The 19,636-nt window shown below is 42.9% G+C and overlaps 1 protein-coding gene across 4 annotated transcripts in view; it reads left to right on the top strand.

Annotated features, from left to right (window-relative positions):
- Positions 1-19,636, top strand: part of WDR86 (WD repeat domain 86) — a 38,560-nt gene that overhangs the window by 11,311 nt on the left and 7,613 nt on the right. For all 4 annotated transcript variants that reach the window (XM_075062181.1, XM_075062180.1, XM_032778613.2 and 1 more), the window contains exons 4-5: positions 88-511; positions 17,794-17,929. In XM_075062181.1, coding sequence (XP_074918282.1) covers positions 88-511; positions 17,794-17,929 — 560 coding nt within the window. The remainder of the gene's footprint in view (positions 1-87; positions 512-17,793; positions 17,930-19,636) is intronic.

Raw genomic sequence — 19,636 nt, 5'->3', positions numbered from 1 at the left:
TACCCTTTATGCAGTCACTGAGGGTGAGGGGGGCGGAAGTTAAAGCACAAAGCAACAATGTGTATACTAGTTGTTTATTTTTAACAGGATCCTGGTTGCCAAAGACTATCTATTTAGCGGCTCCTATGACAGGACAGCTCGGTGCTGGAGTGTGGAGAAGGAGAAACAAATCCAGGAATTCCGGGGCCATCGGAACTGTGTTCTGACTTTGGCTCACTACTCCTCCCGGGATGTTCTTGATGAGTCAGAGGAGGAGCAGGAGAAACTGAACAGAGACTTCCTGGTGACAGGAAGCACAGACTGCACTGTTAAGGTCTGGTGGGTGTCGAGTGGGCGTTGCTACCAGACTCTGCTAGGGCACACAGGGGCTGTTTTATGCCTTATACTTGATGCTCCAAACAGGGAGTTATTTTCTGGCAGCACAGATTATACCATCCGAACATGGAATATTGTGACCGGCGAGCAGTTAAAAGTGTTCAAAGAGCATCAAGGATCGGTTATCTGTCTAGAGGTAAGAACCAGTATGTTTCATACTGCCACCTGGAAGTTGGTATCCACATCATACCGTTCTTGGCCAAGAACTGAATAGGCCAAGGGGACTGAGCCACCTTTTTATACTCAGAAGAGGTTTCTCTGAGACAGTGTACAGAAATGACATGCAGGAAACCTGCCCACTTGTTGCCTCATGCATAGCTAAAAAGCTTCAGTACTGACAAGCTATAAAACAAGATGTTTCAGTGAGCATGACTGAGAAGCACAAGCTTTAGTCTCGGACCACAAAGTAGCCAGAAACTGGTGTTTGGGATAAAAAGCCAGGTAGAAGCAAAGTAGGCATTCCAGCTGGAACAGCTGCAGAGATGGGCTAGTCGGATGATCAAGGGAATGATCAAGGGAATGGGGAACCTATCTTATGAGAGGAGACTAAAAGAGCTTGGCCTGTTTAGCTCCACAAAATGAAGGATCAGAGGGGATATGATTGCTTTCTAGATACCTCAGAGGGATAAATACTAGGGAGGATGAAGAGCTATTTAAGCTAAAGGACAAAGTTAGCACAAGAACAAATGGGTATAAACTGGCCATGAATAAATTTAGGCTAGAAATTAGAAGAAGGTTTGTAAACATCAGAGGAGTGAGGTTCTGGAACAGCCTTCAATACGAGTGACAGTGGCAATCAGCCTAACTGGTTGATAAATTTATGAATGGGATTGATTATATGACAGGGCTGGCTCCAGTACCAGGCAGCTGGATTTGATGACCCAGGAAGTCCCCTCCAATCTTAGACTTCTATGAAAGATAACAGGGAGCTTCTTATCAGATCCATTTTTAACTCTTAATGTAATATTTTTGTTTAGCAAATGGGGTGAGAGCATAATTTTAACTTGGGGGAGATGGGTCTGTCTCTGGCCAGGCTTTAAAATATAAATAGTAATAGAAACAATGGCATTCTGTAACCTTGAAACAACTCCTCTTCCACAGAAGCTGTTCTGTCTTTCCTGTGGCTTTCCAGTAGCTTCTGTATGGCTAAAGGCGAAGCAGGTCTAATTTTTCTGGATCTGTTACCTAGATCCTCTCTGAGCCTGGAATTCATGTGAGTTAGAATCATAGAATATCAGGGTTGGAAGAGACCTCAGGAGGTCATCTGGTCCAATCCCCTGCTCAAAGCAGGACCAACACCAGTTAAATCATCCCAGCTAGGGCTTTGTCAAGCCGGGCCTTAAAAACCTCTAAGGATGGAGATCCCACCACCCATTCCAGTGCTTCACCACCCTCCTGCTGAAATAGTTTTTCGTAATATCCAACCTAGACCTCCCCCACTGCAACTTGAGACCATTACTCCTTGTTCTGTCATCTGACACCACTGAGAACAGCCTGGCTCCTTCCTCTTTGAAACCCCCCCTTCAGGTAGTTGAAGGCTGCTATCAAATCCCCACTCACTCTTCTCATCTGCAGACTAAATAATCCCAGTTCCCTCAGCCTCTCCTCGTAGGTCATGTGCCCCAGCCCCCTGATTATTTTTATTGCTCTTTGCTGGACTCCCTCCAATTTGTCCACATCCTTTCTGTAGTCATAGACAATGAGTTATGTCGACCTGTGGTGCCCGTGCTCCACCAATGTTTGGGCTTATATTTTCAGAGCTGTCCCGTTCATAGGAGGACTGGGGCAACTTCCCCGGGCCCATGCTTTGGGGAGGCCCGTGCTTCAGGGGGGTGCAGAGTCCAGGGTGGCCTGCAGGGTTAGCGGAGGGCCTGGCGCTGGCAGCAGCATGTGACCTGGCCCCAGCCCCACCTCTTCCTGCCACTGCTCCACCCCGCCCCCATTCCACCCCTTCCACCGAGCCCCTGCCCCAGCCTCTTCAAGGCTTCTGCCCCCTCCCCGAGCAACTTGGACCTTACCCTCCAGCATATCTACCTTCCCCCCAGCTTAATGTCATCCACAAACTTGCTGAGGGTGCAATCCATCCCCTCATCCAGATCATTAATGAAGATATTGAACAAAACTGGCCCCAGGATTGACCCCTGGGGCACTCCGCTTGATACCAGCTGCCAACTAGACATCGAACCATTGATCACTACCTGTTGAGCCCGATGATCTAGCCAGCTTTCTGTCAACCTTGTAGTCCATTCATCCAATCCATACTTCTTTAACTTGCTGCCAAGAATACTGTGGGAGACCATATCAAAAGATTTGCTAAAGCCAAAGTATGTCATGTCCACCGCTTCCCCCATAATCCACAGAGCCAGTTATCTCAACATAGAAGGCAATGAAGTTGGTCAGGCATGACTTGCCCTTGCTGAATCCATGCTGACTGTTCCTGATCACCTTCCTCTCCTCCAAGTGCTTCAAAGTGGATTCCTTGAGGACTGTTCCATGATCTTTCCAGGGACTGAGGTGAGGTTGACCGGTCTGTAGTTCCCTGGATTCTCCTTCTTTCCTTTTTTAAAGATGGGCACTATATTTGCATTTTTTTTCTAATCACCCAGGACCTCCTCTGATCACCATGAGGTTTCAATGATAGTGGCCAATGGCTCTGCAATCACATCAGCCAACTCCTTCTGCACCCTTGGATGCATTAGATCCAGACCCATGGACTTGTTCACGTCCAGTTTTTCTAAATAGTTCTTTCACCTCCACCTCATACTATGCTGCCCAGTGCAGCAGTCTGGGAGCTGACCTTGTCTATGAAGACCGAGGTAAAAAAAACATTGAGTACTTCAGCTTTTTCCACGTCATTTGTCACTAGGTTGCCTCCCCCATTCATTAAGGGTCTCAAACTTTCCATGGCCACCTTCTTGTTGTTAACATACTTGTAGAAACCCTTGTTACCCTTCACGTCCCTTGCTAGCTGCAACTCCAATTGTGTGCTTTGGTCTTCCTGGTTACACCCATGCACACTAGAACAATATTTTTATACTCCTCCTTAGTCGTCTGTCCAAGTTTCCACTTCTTGTAAGCTTCCTTTTTGTGTTTAAGCTCACTGAAGATTTCTCTGGCCAGGTCTACACGAAGCGCGAAAGTCGATTTTAGATACGCAATTTCAGCTACGAGAATAGCGTAGCTGAAATCGATTATCTAAAATCGATGTACTCACCCGTCTTCACTGCGCGGGATCGATGTGCGCGGCTCGCCATGTCGATTCCGGAACTCTGTTGGTTTTGGTGGAGTTCCGGAATCGATGTAAGCACGCTCAGGGATCGATATATCGCGTCTAGATGAGACGCGATATATCGATCCCCGAGCAATCGATTGTAATGCGCCGATACGGCGCGTCGTATAGACGTGGCCTCTGTTAAGCCAGGCTGGTCGCTTGCCATATTTGCTATTCTTTCTGCACGTCAGAATGGTTTGCCCTCAATAAGGCTTCTTTAAAATACAGCCAACTCTCCTGGACTCCTTTCCCCCTCATATTAGCCTCCCAGGGGATCCTGCCCATCAGTTTCCTGAGGGAGTCAAAGTCTGCTTTTCTCAAGTCCAGGGTCCATATTCTGCTGCTCTGCTTTCTTCCTTTTGTCAGGATCCTGAACTCGACCATCTCATGGTCACTGCTGCCCAGGTTGCCACCCACTTCTACTTCCACTACCAATTCTTCCCTGTTTGTGAGCATCAGGTCAATAGGAGCATGGCCCCTAGTTGATTCCTCCAGCACTTGCACCCGGAAGTTGTCCCCAGCACGCTCCAAAAACTTCTGGCTTGTCTGTGAACTGCTGTATTGCTCTCCCAGCAGATGTCAGGGTGATTGAAGTCCCCATGAGAACCAGGGCCTGTGATCTGGAAACTTCTGTTAGTTAGTTATCTGAAGACAGCCTCATCTACCTCCACCTCCTGGTCTGGTGGTCTATAGCAGGCACCCACCACAATATCACCCTTGTTGCTCTCACCTCTAAACTTAACCCAAAGATAACAGACTTTTCTCCAGTTTCATCCTGGAGCTCTGAGCAATAACACTGCCCTCTTACATACACTGCAACTCCTCCACTTTTCCTTCCGTACCTGTCCTTCCTGAACAGTTTATACCCATCTATGACAGTGCTCCAGTCATGTGAGTTACCCCACCAAGTCTCTGTTATTCCAATCACATCATAGCTCCTTGACGGCCAGGACTTCCAATTCTTCCTGCTTGTTTCCCAGGCTTCTTGCGTTCATGTACAGGTCCCTAAAATAACTAGCCAATTGCCCTCTCTCAGTATGAATCAGGAGGCCTCCCCTGGTCCACCCTTCTTGTTTCCTCCCGGTATCCCACTTACCCACTTACCTCAAGGCTTAGGTTACCACACTCCATTGAACCTAGTTTAAAACCATCCTCACTAGGTTAGCAAGCCTGCCTGCGAAGATGCTCTTCCCTCTTTTCGTTAGGTGGATCCCATCTCTTCCTAGCAATCTTTCGACCATGGAATGTTGTTCCAGGAAGAAGAATCCAAAGCCCTCTCTCTGACACCACCTGCTTAGCTATGCATTTACCTCCACAATTCGATGGTCCCTACCTGGGCCTTATCCTTCAACACGGAGGATGAATGAGAACATGACTTGTGCCTCAAACTCCTTTATCCTTCTTTCCAGAGCTACGTAGTCTGCAATGACCTGTTCAAGGTCATTCTTGGCAGTATCATTGGTGTGCACGTGGAAAAGTAGGAAGGGATAGCGGTCTGAGGACTTGATCACACTGATAGATGAAAACCAGGAAATGGTAAAGGAGAAAAGATATGGTGTAGTTTTTAGCAAAATCCTATTTCATTTGTACCTCTTGCTGTCTATATTTCACTGTTTCTGTGGCAAATTCCAACCCCCCACCCCCACCCCGGCTGTGAAATGGCAGAGCTGGGGGACATCTGGTACGAGGAGACTTGGATAAAATTGGTCCTCTCTTCCGAGTATGTAGTTGAGATAACAGGTCATTTTTAAGAGGATATTTTTAGAAATTCCATGCACTAGTGGCCGTAACTTCAGGGATTTCAAGCCCAAATGCTTTTAAATAGATGTATTGTGTTAGCTTCCAGGGGAAAACACATGCAGTCAACGCTCTCCTTGTTTACTGGTGTGTAAAATGACTGCTGCTCCTTTGCAGGGGAAAAATATATTAGTGGCAGTTTAATAAGTGTTGCCATTGTTTTGTAAAGAAAATAGTTGCTGCTAGTTTCTACAGGCCAAATGCCTACTGTAATATGGGAATTTTAGTGTCCCTCTGTCTTAGAGGGAAAATTTAAAGCTGAATTATGCAGCCACCAAATAACCTCTGTTTTGTTTGGATACATTTTTTGGGTTGTTTCTCTGCTCCCTCTGTGCTGCTATTATAGTAGCATGTTTTGAGGATGCTCTAGTAGCCAATTACTACTCTTAAAGGTATCATCAGAAGGCAAAAATAAGCAGGGAAAATAAAATGATTCTAAAATGTAACATATGCTTAATTCCTGCTTCAGACCCCATAAGAAGTAGGGTAAATTTCTGGCCCTGTTTCTTTCAGTGAGATTTATGCCATTGACTTCAGTGGAGCCAGGTTTTCACCCTACAGCTCTTCAAGAAACCTACTTTTCCTGAGTCTTGTTCTCAAAAGTAACTAAACTGCTTTTGCTGAAACTTTGCAAAAATCTGTGGCCTGAGGCAGAAACCAAGCCTGGAAAATATCAGTCCAAATGGTTAAAGTTCGGCAAAGTTGTAAGCAAATGAAAATGGACTGTAATGAAAAGTGTTAGGTAGTTTTAACTATAGGCAGCGCTACATGCATAGGCCCTGCCTTAGAGTACCATAAATCAGTGGTGTCAGATCTCTCCAATCTGAGGGCCAGATATATTGTTTCAGAAAGAGCAAAGGGGTCACAGTGATTAGTTTGGGGCTGATTTTTCTGTCTTATTTCCTTTGCATTTTTCTGGTGGTGAAAAGGGAGCAGAAACCATCTGCAAGATTCCCCTGGCATATGGGGGGGCAGTGTCTGGTGGGAATACAGCTGGGATACCCTGGTTTTATACTTCATTTCCTGTGGCTCCAGGTTCAAAAGACATATTGGGGGGAGTGGGGACAGTGAAGTGGCAGGATTGGGCTGTGTTCTGGATTTCCTCAGTTGGCATGTGGTCTCTTGAGTATCCCTGCCAGCTGGCACAAGCTAGAGTAGCCTCCAGGCTGTTCTGGGGGTAGAATCAGGGAGCCATGAGTGGTGGTTGGTTCTTAGGTTTTCTCCCCCCGCCCCCTTCTTGGGCTGTCCTTTGCTAGGTGCTCCCATTGGAATAGGCAGAGCCAGTCAAGCTTCCAACCTGCTCCCTCTGAGACTTCCATTGCCTGTTACCTAACCAGGTTGTGGAGCAGCTAGAGCCACTCACTCTGTCCTCTCCCTGCAATGCAACAAACAACCAGCATGGCGGCTGCATCAGGGAAGGTACAGCAGCTTCTTGGAGATGGTTGGGAAGGATGTAGCGATGCAGTTGATTCAGACCTATACATTTAAAAATGTCAGGGCATGGCTAAGGGAACATTTTCCATTCATAACCAAATACATGCTTTCCTTACCACAACCGTTTGGACAACCTTCCCTAAATATATACAGTACCTCTTAACCTGAGAATTTCCAAGGTGTTCTACCAACTGTCCCCAGAGATTGCTTCATCTACTACTGATGTACAGACTCTGGGGGTATTTGTCAAAATGACACTGCGAGAGGAGGTTACTCTGGCGGAGGAGTGGCATTATATGTGAAAGAAAGCATAGAGTCAGATAAAGTAAAAATTAGAGGTGTCCAGTGATTAAAAAAATTGCACGGTTAAACAATAATAGAATACCATTTATTTAAATATTTTTGGGTGTTTTCTACATTTTTAAATATATTGATTTTAATTAACACAGAATACAAAGTGTGCAGTGCTCACTTTATATTTTATATTTGATTTTAAGTTTCTGCATCAGAATATTGCTCTTTTAAGACTTCTGAAAGCATGCTCCACACCTCATCCCTCTCAGATTTGAAAGGCACTTCAGATTCTTAAACCTTGGATCGAGTGCTGTAGCTATCTTTAGAAATCTCACATTGGTACCTTATTTGTGTTTTGTCAAATCTGCAGTGAAAGTGTTCTTAAAATGCACATGTGCTGGGTCATCATCCGAGACTGCGATAACATGAAATATATGGCAGAATGCAAGTAAAACAGAGCAGGAGACATACAGTTCTCCCCCAAGATGTCCAGTCACAAACTTAATTAACAAGTTATTTTTTTTAACAAGCATCATCAACATGGAAGCATGTCCTCTGGAACGGTGGCCAAAGCATGAAAGGGCATACGAATATTTAGCATATCTGGCATGTAAATACCTTGTAGTATTAGCTACAAAAGTACCATGCAAATGCCTTTTCTCACTTTCTGGTAACATTGTAAATAAGAAGAAGGCAGCACTATCTCCTGTAAATGTAAACAAACTTGTTTTTCTGAGCAATTGGCTAAACAAGAAATAGGACTGAGTGGACTTGTAGGCTCCAAAGTTTTACACTGTTTTTAATTTTTGAGTGCTGTTATATAACAAAAAAAAATCTACCTTTGTAAGTTGCACTTTCATGACAAAGAGATTGCACTACAAAGGTGAATTAAAAATATTATTTCTTTTGTTTATCATTTTTACAGTGCAAATATTTGTAGTTAAAATAATATACACTTTGATTTCAATTACAACACAGAATACAGTGTATATGGAAAATGTAGGAAAAAATCCAAAATATTTCATAAATTTCAATTGTATTCTATTGTTTAACCATGTGATTAAAACTGCAGTTAATTGTAATTATTTTTTTAATTGTGATTAATTTTTTTTAGTTAATCACGTGAGTTAATTGTGATTAATTGACAGCCCAGGTAAAAATCTTAAATGAAACAAACTGTGCCATAGGATATCTATGGATAGAAAAATTCCATACTTGACTAGAAACAGTATAGCAGTAGCAATATACTACTGAGCGCCTGACCAGGATGGTATCCATGACTGTGAAATGCCAAGGGAGGTTAGACAGGCTACAAAAGCAGAAATTACAATAATAATAGGTGACTTCAACTATCCTCACCTCAGGACATAATGCAGATAAAATTTCTAGACCTCATAAATGAGTGTTTCTTGGTGCAGCTAGTTCTGGAACCCACAAAGGAAGAGGCAATTCTTGATTTACACCTAAATGGAGCACAGGATCTGATCAGTATAGCTGAACTGCTCAGTAATAGTGACCATAATGTAATTAAATTTAATATCTTTGGAGGGGTGATAATACAAAAAAACCTGTCAAGGTAACATTTAATTTTAAAAAGGGAAACTACACAAAAATGAATATGCTTGTTATATGGAAATTAGAAGGTGTTGCCACAAGGGTTAAATGCCTGCAGGCAGCATGCTGGACTACTTAAAAAACCCTAACAGAGGCTCAGACTAAATGTATACCACAAATCAGAAAAGACAGTAAGAGGACCAAAAGAATGCCACCTGGCTTTTATAAAGGGAAATCATGCCTCACCAATCTCCTAGAATTCTTTGAGGGGGTCAACAAGCATGTGAACAAGGGTGATCCAGTTGATATACTGTACTTGAATTTTTAGAAAGTGTGTGACAAAGTTCTTCATCAAAGTCAATTAAGGAAACTAAGTCATTGTGGGCCAACAGGGAAGGTCTTTTCATGGATCAGTAATTGTCTGAAAGGTGATAAACTAAGGGTAGGAATAAATGGTCAATTTTCACAATGCAGAGAAGTAAACAGTAGGGTTTCCCAAGGATCTATACTGGGACCTGTGCTGTTCAGTATATTCTCTAATTATCAGGAAAAGGGAGTGAACAGTGAGGTGGCAAAGTTTGCAGATGATACAGAACTAGTCAAGATAGTTAAGTCCAAAGCAGACTGTGAAGAGTTACAGGAGGATCTCAAAACTGGGTGACTGGGCAAGAAAATGGCAGATGAAATTCAATGTTGATAAGGACAAAGTAATGCACAATGGAGAAAAAATAAATCCAACTACAGTAATATATATAAAAATGATGGGTTAGCTTTTACCATGCGAGAAAGATCTTGGAGTCACTGTGGATAGTTCTTTGAAACCTTCAGTTCAGTGTGCAGTGGGGGCCAAAAGGGCTAACAGTAGGGCAGGAATTATTAGGAAGGGGATAGATAACAAGATGGAAAATATCATAATACCACTATATAAATCCATGGTGAGTCCACACCTGCAATGCTGTGTCCAGTTCTGATTGCCCCGTCTCAAAAAGGATATAGTAGAACTGGAAAAGGTTGAGAGAAGGGCCACAAAAACGATCAATGATATGGAATGGCTTTTATCTGAGGAGAGACTAAAAAGATTAGGTTTGTTCAGCTTAGAAAATAGATAACGGGGGGGAGGGGGGTCTATAAAATCATGAATGGTGTGGAGAAAGTGAACAGAGAAGTATTATTTACCCTTTCTCACAATATGCAAACCAAGGGTCACCCAATGAAATTAATAGGCAGCAGGTTTAATACAAACAAGAGGAAATATTTTTTCACACAATGCAAAATTAGCTGGTGGAACTCATGTCCATGGATGTTGTGATGGCCAAAAGTATAGCTGGGTTAGAAAAAGAACTAGACATGTTCATTGCTGATAGGTCTATTAATGGCTATTAGCCAAGGTGGTCAGGGATTCAACCCCATGCTTGAGGTGACCCTAAACTTCTGGCTGACAGAAGCCAGAACTGAAAGATGGGTGGATCAGTCCAAAATTGCCCTGTTGTGTACACTCTCCCTGAAGCTTTGGTGCTGGCTACTGTTGGAGATGGGATATTGGGCTAGATAGACCATTGGGTCTGACCAGTATGGCATCTCCTATGTTCTTATGAGGAACATAGGTTAGCAGAATGAAGTTATCCAGTTTGAGATTTAGTTTGGAAGCGAAAGGAAACATTCCTACTGTGGTGTAAAGTGCAACATGACCAAAAACAGGCAGGGGCTTAGCTTTGGGTCTCTTCCAAAATACGGCACCTTTATTAGGACAAGTCGCCCTAAAGATGTATTGAATTTTAGTACTCAGGGGATGGAGCAGTGCCACCTACTAAATTGTCACTTGCACTCCATTTCCTGATGCAGTGTGATCACAAGAGGAGGAATGACTTGTCCTGTTCCAGTTGTTAACTGGATTTGAAATGTTCTTAAACCTTGTAATTTGCCTCAGTATTTATAACTAGTCAGGTGATGCACATATAAATCTGTGTAATGTACTTTTGTACAGTACCTGAGGGGTACTAGAGAAATGTAGTTTCAGCACCAATCCAAGAGATCAAGCTGCAGTGGAGGAGTTGGACTGTTTGTTTGTTTTCTGAGAATCCAGCCAGCATAACAACTATGGTCTTATTGTCAGAAAACAACCTCTTGTCTGCAGATTTTTTTTTTTTTTTTGCTCATTAAAATGAATGTGGTTGGAATAGGATCTTGAAAGGCCAGCTCAGCTGAAAGCTCGTATAATTGGTCCTCAGGAACTGGTCCCATTAGTGATTCTGTATTTAGCAAGCTCAGTTTAAATGAGTCTCCTGCTGAAAAGTTGTGGGAATGCAGCCCAGTGATGTGGTGAATAAGTAGATAATTGGGAATTTGGTAAGCGAAGAGACACAGGAGTGGCTGGGAATGTGCATGGATGCACTGACACAAATAATGTTTGTCCAGATCTGATTGAAAGGCTGAGAAGTGAACTTGTTCTCCTTGGCTGAAAAGAAACTGCTGAGCTTCAGTTCATTTGCAAATTTGACACCATCAGCTCAGGATTAAACAAAGACTCTGAATGGCTTGCCAACTACAAAACCAGTTTCTCCTCCCTTGGTGTTCACACCTCAATTGCTAGAAGAGGGCCTCATCCTCCCTGATTGAACTAACCTCGTTATCTCCAGACTGATTCTGGCCTGCATATTTATACCTGCCTCTGGAAATTTCCATTACAAGTGTCTGACGAAGTGGGTATTCACTCACGAAAGCTCATGCTCCAATACGTCTGTTGGTCTGTAAGGTGCCACGGGACTCTGTTGCTTTTTCAGATCCAGACGAACACGGCTACCCCTCTGATATCTGGCAGAGATGTACCCGTGACAGGAAAGTGCATGTCTCTGAGCCTTAGCATAAGTACCAACCAGGCAGTTGTATTGCAGATCTTTTTGGCCGTCATACAAAGAGAAGGGAAATCTTGAGCTGCTGTGCATATTCAGATCCACCAGACTGCTGAGCATTAAGCCATTACTGGCCACTTCAGTCTTGAGAGCTGCCTGGATGGGAACATTGCTATTCATGTAGTGTTTGTATTAAAGTAGTGTTTTAGAGGCTCAACCAAGAGCAGAGCCACTCGGAAGTTGACCTCACCATAGCTAAAGCCGTAACAATTTTACTATTATGATCTGTTTTGCTCCTGCCCTAATTTTGCTAGTGGTAAACTGGTCTGCCTGAAATTTCTCATGCAATAGCATATCTCAAATGGTGTGGCCTGAATATTCAGATTTGTTCTATTCTTCTGTGGTAGGTGAGAGCTAATGTTTCAGCTGGCACAGAGTGCAAAGGAGAAGCCTCTCTCAGCAATGGGGCGAATGAACAGGTCGGAGTTCTGGGCAGCTGTTCAGTGATAGCCACTCCATATAATTCATTTCTAAATAAGGCTTTAAAACCTGGCAGCTGGTTGCCATCTCCTTTTTTTAGCTAATTAGCTTTCAAATGTTTAGACCCCTTTGAATTAGGCACTTCAGTGTCTACTTTTCTCATTGATATTGGATCTGCAACTCTCAGCCGGTGCTCTCTATCTATTAGAAGTCTCTGTGGTTTGCCATGTTTTTCCTCAACAGGAGCTCTCTTGGAAAATCGGCCAAAGCGAACAAAGCTTCTCTAAAGTCAGCCAAGGAAAGTACTGCTTTGAGGATATCACTGCTTCTCCAGGCCAGTGGCAGATTAGAATTTGTAATTGTATCTTCTGATCACTTATAAATCAGGAGTTGACAGACCTGGGTATATTTAAAAAAGCTGTTGTGTAAAGTTTTTGGTTTTTTCCCCTCCCTCACCTAAATCACAGAAAATTAATTTGCACTCTTGTCAGCATAAGGCATCTGTATCTTTGTAATGAAACAATTATAAATTAAAAATTATAATATTTGACATTTTGTAGTGAGGACCTAATTTAGGATTTTGCGTACTTCATAGTCTATATCATACAATGCATATCTCAAGCCTGAGATTGCAGTCATTTTTCTATTTCATTAGCCAAATTAATTTTTAGGGGATTGCCTAAAGTATTTTATTTCATATTTTATACCCTATGAACAAATATTGCTCTGAAAAACAAATGGGTGAGGCCTTACTCAACTAGAAAGTTCATTAGCATGACCGGACAGCAAGTATGAAAAATCGGGACGGTGGTGGGAGGTAATAGGTGCCTATATAAGAAAAAGCCCCAAATATCAAGACTGTCCTTGTAAACTGGGGACATCTGGTCACCCTAATGTTCACTCTCTTTGGTCTGTATAGTTTGTTTTTGTATGAAAATAGATTTTGTTTTAATAAAAGAACAGGATTGGATAAGTCAAGAGTTGGTAATGATATATGGAATCTTTCACATCTAGGAAGAATTGTCTAGTGGTTAGGGCACTAGCCTGAGATTTGAGACCCATGTTCAATTCCCTGCTTCACCATAAACTTCCTGTATGATCTTGGGCATATCATCTCATTTTTCTTCCCTAATTCCCCATCTATAAAATGGGTATATTATTAATTCCTTGCCTCACAGGACTGTTGAAAGACACTCAGATAGTAAACAGATGGGCGCCACACAAGTACGAAAGGTGGATCTAGGTTATAATGGGATGTATCCCCAGGGTGAAGCCTGGAAGTTGTTGGAACCGCTGTGCTCCCCTAACTATTCAACTGAGTTGGCCTCTCCCCCTGCTCTGCTGGCGAGACACAGCCAGTCCTTCTGGGCCCTGTTATCACTCAAAACGACAGCAGGTGGCAACACACACCCCACTAAGTCACCTGAGTGCTTTACCTTAGCCACTTATGGACCAACAATGGAGGCACCAGCCAATTTCACAGATCTCCATCACTGCACTCCTGTTGGAGCATAAACACAGAATTAGACCATCTTGCACTGCACAGATATCTGTACAGTGCAAACTCATTAATTAGTCTGTTCCCCTCTCGCTGTGGGGAAGATATGCCCCAGCCTTTGTTAACAGAGCTAAGATTTCCAAATGCTTCACTTAAAAATACCCTAGTTAAGATAAAACATAAAAACAGGTTATTAACTATGGAAAGATAGATTTTAAATGCTTAGAAGTGATAGCAAACAGATCAAAGCAGGTTACCTAGGAAATCAAACAATCACACTCTAAGTCTCATGCAAACTGGATAGGATTTGAATCAGACTCTGGCTTGCAGAGTCTAGATGTGCAGGCTGCATCTGCTTTTCAGCCTGGGTTCCCCTCCCACTTTCAAAGTCCTTTGTCTTCCATAGGTTCTTTCAGGTGTTGAGTTGTGAGGCAGTGAAGACAAATCAAGATGTTGCTCCCTGTCTTTTATAGTTTCTTCCAGTTTGCTGGAAAGTCTATAAATGTGGAAGGGAGGAGTCCACCTCCGTTGGCCAAACATTCTCCATTGTCTCAGTGCTCCCTGGGAGGAGGCTTCCTTATCATAGAGTTGGAAGGGACCTCAGGAGGTCATCTAGTCCAAAGCCCTGCTCAAAGTAGGACCAATCCCCAGATAGATTTTTTGCCCCAGTTCCCCAAACAGCCCCCTCAAGGATTGAACTCACAACTCTGGGTTTGAGCAGGCCAATGCTCAAACCACTGAGCTATCCCTCCCCCCTTATGCAGGGCTCCTGTGTCAGTGGGTTCTTCCCTTGATGGGTGTCTGGCTACTCCATTGTTGTACCTGAAAGGCTGGTTTGGGGTGCTTCACATCATACTTTAGTAACTCACACATAGCAAGATTTCATAACTTCACATACTATGATAGCACATACAATCCAACAAGATGTCAATGTTTAGCTTTAGCAGATCAAGACTTTTAGAATGATTCCTCACAAGGCATACTTTGTACAAAACATCTCGTAATTACATCACCATGGTAAATATGGGGTGCTTTGGGGTGCAGAGTGCCATATAGGTTACAGCTTCAAATCCAGTGGGAGTTTGTGAAAGCTGTCACCAACTGATGGCTGACAGGTGCCCTAGGTGCAATGAGATGGTGGCTTCAGTTCAGTTCCTATGGCAAAAACAGCAGTAAAAGGAGTGGAAGGATTATGTTATGGTTAAGGACTGGGACTGGAGAGATTTGTTCCTGATTCAGCCACAGACTTCCTGAGTGACCCTTGGCAAATATTTAACGTGTTGATACTTCAGTTTCCCAGTCTGTAAAATGAGGCTGGTAATACTTTTCTATATCATATGGGTATTGTGGGTCTCTAGCTTCATTAGATTGGTGTGATGCCCATACACTGTAGTTGTGAAAAGCATAGAAAAGCCTATAAATCCGTACAGCTGGTCCACTTCTTGGCACAGAGGCTACAGACTGAATAAAGAGTGAACTAGAGTTCACAAAGACTCTTAGAGTTCATCCCTCTATCTCACAGCTAGGGCTTCTCAGGGACAGTTTTCACTGCCATTACGCCGTGGGTTCCATTAACTAGCCAGCTAAGTCCCCTTCTTTTGCCACATTATATTTCTAGCAGAGAAGTAATGATGGAGAGCAAACCAGGACATAACAGCTGTTATTTTGTTTGACTTAAATGTTTTCACACCCGTTTAAATGGAGAACTTGAGCACTATAACCTAATGTACCATGAATGCAGAGCGACATGTATCTGTAAGAGGCTGTAACTTAGCGTTTGTTCTTGTTGAGTAGATTTTGATGCTTGTAAGAAGTTTGGAACAGAAGTACCGTGAGTTGGTCAGGAACAGTCCAGCAGGATCCCAACTCCAGCCAACCTTCTCCAATTAGCAGTGGAATGTGACAATGTTTTTCATGCCCACTTAGGTTGGGTTTTAAGGTTAGGGGTCAGATTAGCTCTGTCAGACTATTTGTGTAGCTCAAAATCTCTGTTTATATAGCAGGTCACTCCCTCGCTTCCCTTCTTGAGATGTAATAGTAGTGCCACTGCTGAGGGATCAGAAATTTAATGAGATGTGAAATTTCAAACTCCTAGTGTTTGGGCAATTGTGTGTTTTATGAGCTTCTGAGACATGGCCTTGGAAGAGGTCCTGTGTACCAAGTTCTGCCGGCATTCGGTTGCATGAGCAGTTACTCTTGAATTCGGTGGGGTTTGTGCATGTGTCTTCTGTGTGAGTTTGCCATTACTCTCGTCCAGTGCAGCACAGCCCCATCATAAACACTTTAAATATCTTTGTTAGAGGTTCTCATCATACTGTACAAGCAGTAAAGATGTGATTTACCCCTTTGGTACAGAGATGACTCTAAAGGTGACACTAAAGTGGATTTTGAGCAGGAAGAACATCAAATTTATCTGCACAATCCAGAGGTGAGCAAAGGGGCTGAATAGCCATCTGGAGTGTGTGGAGGGGGTGGAGGATGGGGAGAGGTGTTTTAAGTAACTTACTTTGTGGTGAAGGAATGGGTGATTGTATAGGAGTAGAGATGTGGCCTAAAAGTGATGTCCATGTCAAGGTGGGTTAGTGCATAACGTGTAGTCGGCCTCTATGCAGGACTCCCCTTGACATAAGAGAGCGTTTGATCAAGTAAGGGGTTATCTTCTGGACAGGGCTTATATTCACAGAGTGTTTCCCAGAGCCCCCACCCCCATTCCTCATGGGAGGTGCCCGGGGGTTTGGGGGCCCCCTGAAACCAGCTTGCAGCCCCTGCAGAGGGCCCTGGACCCCCAGTTGGGAACTGTAACACCATCAGACAGGAGTCAAGTTTTTTAAATATTTACTGGTGCTCTGCTCCAGTCAGCTCCAGCTGAATTTAAGCCCTGCTTCTGGATGTGGCAGCCTTTAACCTGTGTGCTCATAGGGGAAAATAAGCCATTATTCCTTGTGCAAGTTCTTTTCTGATTGCCACCTGTTTCTCCCTTTTCTTTACGTGTTTAAATCATTCCCAAGGGGGTTCCTACCAGCCCTTAAAAACCTGATATGTGAAACTGTGATTACCCTGGCACCTGAATTGGAACTTTTGGTAAGAGAAATTTCTTTTTTGTTTTAGTATAGCAGCAGCTGCATGCTAGACGCTTTACAGACAAGCGCCCATCCAGAGTCCTTGCTCTGAAGAGGTTACAATCTTAGTATTTTAATGATGCCTGTTGTGTCTTGGTTTATTTTCCTTATTGATATGTTTGAAGAACTCAGTGAGATCTTTCCCATATTAGGGAAGGCTGATGAGAGGAAAGATGGCCTTGTGGCTAAGGCACTGGACTATGACTCAGGAAGACTGGGTTTAATTCACAGCTGTGCCACAGACTTGCTACAACATGATCTTGCACAAGCCACTTAATCTCCCTTTGCTTCTGTTTCCCATCTCTGTGGTGGAGTTAATCCTGCCCTTCCTGTCTTGTTGGTTTAGACTGTAAGGGATTGTCTCCTACTATGTGTATTTACAGTGACTAGCACAATGAAGTCCTGATCTCAGCTGAAGCCTCTAGTCTAGGAAGTTTTGCTGTAATACAAATAATATTGGAAACCATTTTAATTGCTACATTGCTAAGATCATTTATGAAACACTTCTAGGATCCTGTCTGAAAACAGCATTTTTAAAAATGTTATTGCATCATTGAACAATACTGGAAACACACATCCAAAACAGTTTCAAAGAAAACACAGTATTTCAAAATACTGACCTTGTCTGTTGTTATCCCATTAGCCTCTGACTTGGTTTATTTAATTTGCCTTTTTGTCACTTAGGATTTTTTCTTTGAGGGTTTATTTTTATTTGAAATTTGTGATCTCATAATGTATTTACCAATTGTTGTTAGTCTAATACTTTTATAAACTGACAAACTAGTCCAAACTCTCTACTAGTGCAGCTCCATTAACTTTAAGAGAGATGTGCCCACTTTCACCAAAAGAGAATCTGGCCCTTAATCTCTCCCTTGTTTGAAATTTGGAAACCATTTTTAGGGCCCAGAAGTCCCATGAGGGATGTGGCTGTGCAAAGAATACAGGATCAGGCAATTATGTTTCAGCTCGGAGAGAACTGTTTAGCTGAAACCCCCCTCTAAAAGCTAATTGCTTTTTTTTTTTTTCAGTTGGAAGATGTGACTGAGGATGAATCACTTGAGTGCAATTCCCTGAATTTTCCCTGGAGGCTATTGCTGATGTTCTTTTCTCTTTCCCCCTCAGCTGGTGAATCGATACTTGTATTCGGGAAGTGCAGACAAGACAGTGAAGTGCTGGTTAGCAGACACTGGGGAGCAAGTCCAAACATACAAGACTCACAAACACAGCGTTAGCACTTTGAAATACCATGCAGGAATCTGTAAGTTGCCTTTCCACAAATGTTGTCTCATTTTCCCTGCTATTTATGGATGATTTTCCTTTGATTAAAAGTTAATAAGAAAGGTAACATTATAGCTGTGAGGAGTGAGATCTTGTGAAATCTTCACTGACTCTTCCTCCTGCCCTAGTGCTATTTGATTGAGCACCAAAGTATGGTACTCACTCTGCTGGGTGCCTTCACTTCTCCCAAGCAGAACATCAGTGCAGGTGCATGCAGCTGCTTCTATTCCCTAGCTGCAGTGGGATCCTTCTATTTCTGCACATCTCAAAGTATATCTGGATGGGTTGAAGATGTGGCTGGGCTCTATCCTCATGTGCACCAGCTAGCACTAGAGCATGCAGGTATAGCAAGATATTGGGTTTGTGAAATGCACAATTTATTGTTCTCAAACTAAAATGTATATCTGTGAAACTTGGCTCCTTCCCCTTCCAAAACATTCTGTCTACTTTGTCCTGAAAGCTAAAACTCCTATTCAGACCCCCATAATCTCCCACCCTGATTTCTGCAAACAGCTAACATCTTTTGCCTACGAACCCCATCAAGGCCTCTTTGTAGTAGGCACTACTAACAATGAAGATAGTTCCAGCCTCAGAGAGTTTACAGTTTAGACTTCTGGCCATATCCTCTCCCCTCTCCAAATCCCTTTGTTGGCTCTCTCTTCTAGCATATCTCATTTATGCTTCTTGTTCTTGGCTTCAGGATCATGTATAATGCTGATCCTAGATAGTCATCATCCTGAGTCTTTTTATGTATCGTCCTCTGGCCTGATCTGCGAATGATATAGCCGTGGTGTGCTATTTGCCCAATAAATGTCTCCATGCCTTCTTGCATACAGGCAACATGGAAGAAGTGCCCTTCCTGAGCCAATCCACAAGGCCACTGCTCTTTCCTCTTCAGCTCCCTCTTCCACATTGGCCTCAACTAGGACACCTGCAAATAACTCTAACTGCATTGTTGTAGAGTAATTTGGAAGTAACTGTCCATCCCTATAGGTGAAAGGGCAGTATAATAGCAGGTGAAATTCACTGTTGACAAATACAAGGTAATGCACATTGGAAAGAATAATATGAACTACTCAGACATACAGATCATGGATAAACAATGATTAACTGACATGATACTGAATATGGTTTTCCTTGGTCCACACTGACTGGTTGGTCATGATCAGAATCAAGTAAGCTAACTTGATTTCATTGTTGTACTTGGGCACTTAAGAAGTGTTCATGTAGACAAGCCCAGAGGCATGATACTGAACTATATACACTGCTAGTCTGATCCACTGCTGTAACTCCTACTTCCTATTAGGGAGGAGGACAGGAGAGGTGAAGAGATGGGAGGTCTTTCTTTGTTTAATGAGAGTATGAGAAAGACAAAAGTCTCAAAACAATTCTCGCACTGTAGCTAGGCTGGGAAATCGATGGACATTGGCTCACTTGAAAGATTACACAGTAAGTTCAAATCCAACTTTCCAAGCTGCCACCCCAGTATTGCCAGATTTTGCACACTGCCTTTCATCCCTTTCTCTTTCCATAGCACTCCACGCTGTGGGACTAAGCAGTCAGCATTGATATATTTAGCTAGACTTGGGAAAAACATGGCGTTAGTGTGACAGAGATGTTCACAAGGGTATTATTAGCTTTTAATATAACAATAAAAGCTAAAAGGTGTTGGAGAGAGACAGCTGAC

Source organism: Chelonoidis abingdonii, chromosome 2, assembly GCF_003597395.2.
Source record: "Chelonoidis abingdonii isolate Lonesome George chromosome 2, CheloAbing_2.0, whole genome shotgun sequence".
Taxonomy (NCBI): Eukaryota; Metazoa; Chordata; order Testudines; family Testudinidae; genus Chelonoidis; species Chelonoidis abingdonii.
Note: the sequence above shows the minus strand (reverse complement) of the source record. Positions and strands in the feature narration are given on the sequence as shown.